Genomic DNA, 9741 nt, shown 5'->3' on the forward strand with positions numbered 1-9741 from the left:
AGCACCACCACGGCCACCACCCTTACAGACGCACCTATTCCCTCAACCACTCCTTCCACGCGATCCACAGCCAGTACAGAGGGACCAAACGCCTCCCCCGGCCCCGCCTCCACCACCCAGGCCCCGAAGAGACCTCCAGTTAAGGACACCAAGCTAAGGTGGAACAAATTCAGGTTCCACTCGACCATATCCTCAGCGTCTCGCCCTGACCCTGACAGTCCAACACGGCGACAACCTCTCGGTTTCACCCTCCCCTCCACCACCACCACGACCACCACCACTACGACCACCACTTCGAAGCCTCAAGAAGCCCCCTCAGAGGTATTCCCACCACAGAAGAAGTTAGAGAGAAGTAGTCACAGAGGGAACGCAGCATCTCGCCCACACCCTAACCCCTGCACGCAATACTAACTCATCCAGTCCAGTTGCGGCATGGCTGTGACCGGATGCATTAAGGTGAAGGCACATCGGGTCACGGGAAGTCCTGATGTGCCTTGCTTGGGACTAGACTCGCCTGATGCTGATGTGCAACTCAGTACACTTAGTGCATTAATATGACTGCTTTCGCCTGCGGACATAAGGACAAAGAGAAGTGTATTGACCAGACAAATCCAGTTCAAACAAACACGAAAGTACAGACAAGAAATGAGATGCAATGTGCGACTCAGTGCATCAATTCGAAATGACAGACAGAAGTGACCTACGTGCATGAACCAGACAACTTAAGCTCAGACGAAGACTAAAAACAAACAGACAGATGTGATGTAATATGCAACTCGGTATACTTAAGTGCAATGATTCGATTACTCTCATTCGGGCACACGACATACAGAAGTGACAAGTGCATGGACCAGACAACTTAAGCTCACACGAAGATTAAAGAACAGACAGATGTGATGTAATATGCAACTCGGTATACTTAAGTGCAATGATTGGACTACTTTCCTCCGGGCACACGCCAAACAGAAGTGACAAGTGCATGAACCAGACAACTTTTGCTGAGACGAAGACCAAAGAGCACAGAAGAGGTGACCTACACTTGCTTGAATGGTGGGACAGATAGACGGGTGAAGAGTGTATCGGCCCGGCTACTCTCGCTCTTGACAGCACAGACAGGCAGGGTAACTGAAGTGTTCTGACTGGACGAAGAGAAAAAGAACAGACATCAGAGGTGAATGAGATGTTGTCCCTGTATCCTAGTGAAGAAACGATGCCAGACGGAAGACATGACTCAGGTTGTCAGTAAATAATTCATAGATAGAAAGAGAAAAAGACCAACGAGATGATAAACATTGTCTCTTTACTCTTCTCCTCTCAGGGCGGGCACGAGAAGACAGACAGACTAATGGTTGATAAATAAAATCGTTGACTTATAAAACGCTTCGCCTTTACTAAAAAAAAACAATAAAACGATCCATAACGAAAAATATCACTTATATACGTCACAGATAACAACTGCAACGGACAAAAAGTCAATGAATAGATTAAAAAAATCTAGAGTGCACTTTTAGGAGACCAAACGAGACGAAAGTCATAAAAAAGCAAAATAGTGGCTAATAAACATGTAACAAAGACAAAAAAAAAAAAAAAAAAAAAAATGACTACTGCGCCAAACGATACGGACTGACAGAACTCAACCACCACCACCACCACGTGGCAGCAGACTTGATTTCAGCCCAGCAAAAGGCGATTCAATGGGAGCTTTTGAGAACTAACATATCATATTACACAGTTTACCATGCAGCATTTTTTTCATTGCATTTTGGTCACTGTTTATGTTCCTGTGACACGTATGTGTGTGTGTGTGTGTGTGTGTGTGTGTGTGTGTGTGTGTGTGTGTGTGTGTGTATCATCCCATGTATATCTGTGTAAACACAAACGCACGTGCACGCATGTAAGTATGTGTGTTGCATGAGAACATAAACAAACACTCCTGCACCAACTTAATAAAACAAATAAAATAAGGAATATCTAACACACACACACACACACACACACACACACACACACACACACACTCAAACACACACACACACACACACACACACACACACACACACACACACACACACACACACACACACACAAGGCATTTCCATACGTAAGAGTACGTAAGAAAACGCTCACAATATATTTTCGTACACAAAGCATGTACACATTTCATTTTCACTAAATAAACTGTAAACAGGCTTTCACGGATTGAAAAATAATAGACGCGCGCGCGCACGCACGCACGCACACACACACACACACACACACACACACACACACACACACACACACACACACACCTGAACCTCTCCTAACAGTCTCGTACCCCCAGGTGACAGGTGAGGGCCACGTGGACAAGGCTTTCCTGCTGCAGGACGGCACCAAGGTCATCACGACCCGCCCCTCACCGCCCATCCGGACCCGCCCCGCCCGCCCCTTCGGCACAAACCGCCCATTCGAGCGCCCTTCGGCCTTCAACTGGGAGCGCCCGAAGGAGGAGCCCCGCGGAGGCACTCACATCTTCGGGCCGGTGCTCTCCGTCAGCCAGGGCGTGAGGAACGAGCGCCAGACCAAGGACAAGAACAACGCGGAGGAGGACCCGGCGGAGGACGTCACTGACACTCTTCCAGAAGACACTACGATCGTGCCCCTGGAGACCCTGGCGGCTGAGGAAGTCCCGGAAGAGGTGGTCACCGCTCAGAATCTCCCGGAGGAGACAGAGACTGTTGCCCTGGAGGAGGAGGAAGAGAAGGTGGCCACGACCGTGCTGTTCCCCGTGACTCCAGAAACTACTCTGAAGCCACAAGAATCTTCTCCAACGACTTCCAAGTCATCCACCACCTCAGCCACCACCACCACCACTACCACGACTGAAAACCCTCCACCAGAATCACCTGCCGAAGAGGAGCCTCTCACTTCCCCTTCAGAGGAGCTCCCAGCGACACCTCCTGTGGAAAGCGAGCTATCGGTGCCCCCTGAGGCAGACACGGTGGATATTGAGTATTTGGACGGTGGGCCTGAGCTGCCGATCTATGACATCACGGTGGGCACCTCGGTGATGACCGCAGGGCACGGGCGGCCACACTCCCCTGTGGGTGTTGGCCAAGTGATCCCTGTCGAGCTGCGGCCAGAGGACCTCATGCCCCACCCAGGTTCCGCCGCTGCCCACGACAAAGAAGACACATTTTCTGGCACGCTACGAGTCAACGGGACCGTGACGGACGTTGCTGTGGACGAGACAGAGCCAGCGACTGAGACCTTCCTGCCTGAGGACGCCGCCGTGCCGGACCACCATGCAGCCACGCCCCAGGAAGACACCGAGGACGTGAAGGACAGTGAAGGGGAGACGCCGGTGCCTGAGGACAACACCACCCTGCCTGAGGAGACCCTGGCGCCGGAGCACAGGGGCGAGGCTGGGGAGGAGGAAGCGGAGCATAAGACCACGAATGTCATCGAGCCTGAGATCACGACGACGATCACCACCACGCCACGCCCTTCAGGAGGAATCCTCGGAGCGCTCTTCAACATCCTAACAGGCACAGAGGCACCCAGGCGACCTGAACGTCCTGATAGACCACTCCCGTCCAGGTTTGATCGCCCCAGGCCAGACAGGTTTAGACCAGAGAGACCAGGACCGCCAGGATCAGGGAGACCAAGACCCGATAGAATAAAGCCCTTCAGACCACGCCCAGGACTCAGACCATTCAGACCAGGACCCGAGGGACCAGAAGAGGAGGTAGAGTTTGGACTGAACGAAGATGAAGTTGCAACGGATACCCCGACACAAGACGAATCCGTCCCTGGCACAGACCAACTAGGACAAGACCAAACCACGAACGAGGAGGGAGAGAGGCCGGGCGAGACAGGGCCTGAAGACCAACCGGGACCTGAGGAGGGAGGAGACCCAGAGCAGCCTGATGCATTAGACCGTCATAAACCTTTCCGCCCGAGGCCTGAACGACCACCCCAACGCCGTCCCTTCAGACCACGCCCAAGACCCTCCGGCGCGAGACCTGATTTCATCCCACCACGTTTCCGTTTCACTCCACCACCGCCAACACCCGAGAAGGAAGTAGATGAGGAAGAAGTGGAAGAGGAACCAGTGGAGAAAGTGGAGACAACGGAGACGGAGAACGTAGAGAAACCCGTTGAAGAAGTGGAGGAAAAGACAAAGCCCGAGTCTCCAGCTCTTCCACCTCCTCCACCGCAGCCACCCCCATCATCATCCCTGCAGTCCTTCCTTCCACCACCACCACCACCTCCACCACTCGGGCTACCCTCCACCACCACTACAATTATCCAACCACCCCCGCCACCGCCACCATCCACCCCACCACCAATACCAGAGGAGCCCGAGGAACCCATTATTCCTATCAGCCCCGTCACCAGACCACCCCTGTTCCTCCCTCCCCCACCCCCAAGAACGGAAGCCCCATCACTTGGCCCCATCATCCCTGCGTTCCTCCAGCCAGAAGATGAGAAGATAGACCCTGCCAGGCCTCCCATCGCCCTCTTTGACCTCCCGGACCCCATCCACACCCTAACCAGACGCCCAATCACCGCCTCGTCGCCGCCCTCAGTACTGCCCCAGCTCGCCCCCGGTCAAGGTCTGCCCTCTGATCCTGTGCTGGAGGGCGGCTTCCTGGGGATTCATGGGGAAGGGGAGAGAGAGAGGATCCAACCGAACTTCGACCTCACCGATGACTACGATAATGAAGGAGAGCCGACCTTGCCTCCGTCCCTCCCGAATCTGAAGTAAGTTTGGGAAAAATTTCTTGTTCTTCTCTACAAAGGTCCACTGAGACCAAAATTACGAAAGATCGCTTTAGAAAGATTCACCGTGACTAACATTCTGAAGTAAAACAACATTTGAGAGGTTATATTGACACCTGAGAGGACCGTATCATAACTAGAGGCATTAGAATCAACAGCAGTAAAAGCCATAGCGCCCTCCTCCATTTCGCTTCTTATTGGCAGAAGCAACGAGAGAAGTAATGCACATCCTCCTCCTCCTCCTCCTAACCCCCTTCACCTTCTTTCCTCGCAGGATCATCCCCTTCGTGGCAGCAGATGCCCTCACACGCCCACACCACACCTTCAGCAGTGAGGACCTACGCTCCACCTCCCGCCCTTCCATCCTGCCGTCCTTCATCCTGCCAGATCGTGGTAAGGCCTCATGACCCTACTTCCCTCTGCTCCTCTTCTGCCTTTAACACTCCTAACGACTCTTTTTTTTTTTTTCCTCCTCCTCCTCCTCCTCCTAAGGTAAAAAAAAAAGTTATAATGCGAGTTTTCAGTTGTATTTTTGTTTGTGTAAAACTATCACAAACCTCCTTTTCCTTACAGACCAAGAGGGTGATAATGCGCCTACCCTCAAGTCAGATGATGCTAGCGAGAAAACTGACGCCTCAACCACCACCACCACCACCACCACCACTACGACGCCCGCCCCCACCACCACCACCACTACAGAGTTCTCCATCACAACCCCAAGGCGAACCCTGCCCCGTCGCCCGCCTGTCCTACCCCCCCGCCGCCCTGGAAGCGAAGAAAAGACAACCAGACGCCCATTCCTACCCTTCCGCCGCCCTGGAGAAAGACCCAACCGACCACCCTTCGGAACACAACCACCTGAGGCCGAAGAGCCAGAAGAAGAGGACACCACTTCGAGGGTCAACCTGTTCGCGCTGAGAGACCGTGACCACCCATCCTCCCGCCCCTCCTTCATCCCGCCAAGACGCACCTCCTTTGAGACCACACTACAAGACACCTCGGAAGCCGCTACCTCATCCACGCCCTTCATCTCCCTTCCTCCACGACAAACACCGCCACCACCACCATCACCACCTTCTTCAAGACCACCCTCACGACCACCACCACCCTCAAGACCTCCACCCCCATCTTTCACCTCCTTCCTGCCGAGACCTAAGCCCACCACTACGCTACCCACGCAAACCCCACGGCCTCTAGTCTCTAACGACATCTCCAACTTGCTACTACAGGATGTCTTCGGGTTGTCAGGTGCCCAGGCGTCTCCCCCGTCAGGTACACGTCCAGCCAAGGCACTCCCAAACCAATCGTCCCCATCAAGATCGTCCCCAAACTCCCGGAGATCCCTGACTCCGTGAAGGATCAACTGCCTCTAGCCACCGACCCTGTCTTGGCCTCAGGTGAGTAGAACAGATAGACAGGCAGACAGGTAAACAGAGGTGCATATACTTAGAGCTGCGTCATCGTGACCGCCCATCTTCCCGCCCTTTCTTTGCAGACAAACAGGTCAACACAGGTGCAAATATTTCGATTTTTATAAATTACACCTCTTCAAATTTTCTATGATAGTGAACCTTAGCTCCCTTCGCAAGTCATCATTTCCTGGTCCATTGGGGGAGAAACACAAACAACAAAGAAGGTCCACCGGTACGGCAAAATATGAAAAATCGATCTATTCGGAATCACGACATTTTACGGATAATCACTTTTTCGTCAACCGCTTGGGATACATGTATAGATTAAATCATGTAATAACGAGGTGCACAGATTGACGGAATAATACTAGGTAAAACAGAGTACAGGTGACAGAGGAAAGGATTAATGAAAAGGGAATCAACACTCACTATATCCACCGGTTTGCCGCGGTTGTTCTTGCTTGCGTCCGTTTTCTTTCTTTCATCTCTAAAAGCAGGAAAGTAAATAATTAGTAGAGTTATAATTAAAAAAGGATATTAAATAATAATATGTCATCAAGATGTCGGTAGGAATGGAAAGCAGTAAAAGATCGTAGCCATGCCAGGGACTGCATGGAAAAAGCTGCAGTTACCATACACAACATAATTTGCATTAATATAAAAATTATGAGAACCGAAAAAGACGAAATACTCAGAGCTGCTGATTATTACACTCGCAAGGCCTTTAAAACGAAAGAGTAGTCAGTGGGAATCGTTACCGAGCTGAACATAAGATAAGAGATTAAAATATTTCAAACTTAACGTCTAATGACGATGAAGTGGAAAAGTTTTTTGAGTATGTGGAAGTAGCCTTGGAAGAGCATAGAGCCTCCCAACAGGAAGCACTTCATCTGCCGAGTTTTATCATTACGACTCTCTTATAAGTGCCTTAATTATCCACATCTTCTTTATAAATTATAGTGACGAAAATAGGGAAGGGTCTGAAACATGCTTTGCCAATTAGTTTAAAAGTTATTCCCGAAAAAATGATATACCACGGCGTCTGAAACCCATAGTAGTGCTTTTGTGTGTGTGTGTGTGTGTGTGTGTGTGTGTGTGTGTGTGTGTGTGTGTGTGTGCTCTAGGTACATTTCCGAAATTCTGACGGTACCTAGAGCACAAAAAAAGTATCAGCATCAATTTAAATTTCGCGCGGCTCTTTTAGTCACAACATGGCGTCTGATATGAAGTGGGCCACTCTCCTATTCTATAGCTCTGATAGCAATGAAAGAACATAAAACTCAGTTTCCGATAGTACCAGAAGACTTAAACGCCGAAGTAGAGAGAAAAAAGACTACTGAAATAGCGATTAACTAACATAACCACCTCCACTATCTGTCTCCTTCCAGGCCTGCTCAAGCTCTCTGGGTGCAACATCTACGGCCGCATGTACGTGGTCAAGGACAGGATTCCGGAGCTGTCTGGCAAGTGCAAGGAGTGCCGCTGTACCCCCGTCGGCGTCCAGTGTCTGCCTATTTGTTAAGACTTCGCCCACGCCGCCACGCCCGCCGCCACCACCACCACCACCTCCTGCTCTGCTTTCCTCCACCACCACTGTAACCACCCACTCGTGACTAGGCTATATTGGGTTATTCGTCAACTCGCCCGTCAGGATTTTACTTCTAGGACTGCTTTCGTTTCTGAGCTACACTGTGGCTATACGATCATTATTTTACCATTCCTGTCGCTTTTTTTTTAAGGGATTTACAGATTGAAACAAAGGGCATTAAGCTGTGCTTTAGAAATTCATGTATCCTATTACAATAAAAAAAAACAGTAATGATGCAATAACAACAATAATATAATCATCTATTATCTAAAATATCTAACGTTACTTAATAACTGCGCGTAAGTTTACTTAGATAACGGCAAATAATTTCATGAGAAATACACGTAGCCTAGGAAATAACTAAACTACTACAATATCTGTGTATACTTGGATGAAATACATAGCTTATGATAGACCTTTCTTTGTCCTGCTGTACGCACGAGAAAAAAAAAAAAAAAAAGCGACACCGGCTCATGGGATGACTTCATTAAAACCTAACCAGCGTCCCTCGAGTGTCCCCACCAAGGTTATCAGGTGTGTTTGTGTTCGCTTAATTAAAGTCATCATACACCTCAATGGATCTTTTTTCATTTATTTTTCGTGTGCACAATACCGGTGAGCAGCGAGAGGCATCTTCAGTAGTGTGAGCAAGGAGGTTGGTAACTATACGAAACATTTGTGTACATACGTAGAGGCTTACAGGTGGGGATGTTAGATGTTCACAGCTATTAATGACCGGAAGCATTGTATTTAGAGTTTCATAAGTGTGTGTGTGTGTGTGTGTGTGTGTGTGTGTGTGTGTGAGAGAGAGAGAGAGAGAGAGAGAGAGAGAGAGAGAGAGAGAGAGAGAGAGAGAGAGAGAGAGAGAGAGAGAGAGAGAGAGAGGGTAGGCTATTATAAAGGGATGTTTTTTCTTCAGAGGCCTCGAGTGTCAGCGTGGTGGAGGGCGTGGCTGGGTGTCGCGTGAGGGAACCGCTATCTATACAAATATTAATACTTAAGTGTCACAGTCCATTACAAAACGAACTGTGAATTGTGTGTATTCGTATTAAATAAAGGTTTTTATTAAATAAAAATGTTTTCCTGAGCCCATATATATATATATATATATATATATATATATATATATATATATATATATATATATATATATATATATATATATATATATATATATATATATATATATATATAATCAATGGAATTATTTATCAGGCCTGAGAGGTCTGTTTCAGACATCGGCTATTCTTTTTTTTTTTGGGGGGGGGGGGGGGGGTAAGGTAAGATGCCTTTTCACATGGCGATAGTTGCTATCACCAGAAGACAACAAAGAAAACGCTAGATCAAATCTATCTCAGTATTGCTGTGGAAACCCTGCTGTCACTAATGACAGAACAGAGCAAACATAGCACCCCTGGGAGTCAGTGGATCTAGGGCTCCCTGACACGTGGAAAATGAATGAAACCACTTACTGCATCAATCACAGCCTGCTGCATCCAAACCTTTTATGCTGCTGCGGCACCACACAACTCAACTGTCCTGCCTGATGGTTGTTTACATCAGGCGCCACGTTGGGTCGGCCCGCCTGGCAGCCACCCCGCCCACGGCCAGGCCCAGCACCCCTGACCTGACCAGGACTGTGGAACCAATGCAGGGCACTGCCAGTCAGCAGGAATGATGTCAGCAGGCCCAAAGGTCATCAAAAGCTCGTCAAATATTACAATCTTAGTGACCTGTTCCCCGTGGGAGCTGGTGAGTGTTGGCACACACCAGCATTGCATTACCTTAATTTCAATGACTCCCTAAGTGTCAAGCTGTGTTCAGCTCACTCCCGAGATACTTACTCATGGACTCCTCGTCTATGGATATCGAGTTATTCAGTCACTTGTAAAGAATGTCACAGTAACTTATGCCACATGCGTGCGCGGCCACTAGACTGTCAGTGTCAGTGTCAGCCAATGAGACTCCTTGGTGTCA

The 9741-nt window shown here is 49.2% G+C and overlaps 1 protein-coding gene across 1 annotated transcript in view; it reads left to right on the forward strand.

The window, feature by feature from the left end:
• Window positions 1-8833, forward strand: part of LOC126993278 (proteoglycan 4-like) — a gene marked incomplete at its 5' end in the record, with an annotated part of 45321 nt that extends 36488 nt beyond the window's left edge. The window contains 6 exon segments of the mRNA XM_050852238.1: window positions 1-321; window positions 2324-4746; window positions 5039-5157; window positions 5338-6030; window positions 6033-6161; window positions 7565-8833. The exon segment at window positions 1-321 is cut by the window's left edge and continues 495 nt beyond it. Of these exon segments, the coding sequence (XP_050708195.1) occupies window positions 1-321; window positions 2324-4746; window positions 5039-5157; window positions 5338-6030; window positions 6033-6161; window positions 7565-7698 (3819 nt within the window).
• Window positions 8834-9741: the final 908 nt, after the last annotated feature.

This window comes from Eriocheir sinensis, unplaced genomic scaffold (assembly GCF_024679095.1).
Source record: "Eriocheir sinensis breed Jianghai 21 unplaced genomic scaffold, ASM2467909v1 Scaffold595, whole genome shotgun sequence".
NCBI lineage: Eukaryota > Metazoa > Arthropoda > Malacostraca > Decapoda > Varunidae > Eriocheir > Eriocheir sinensis.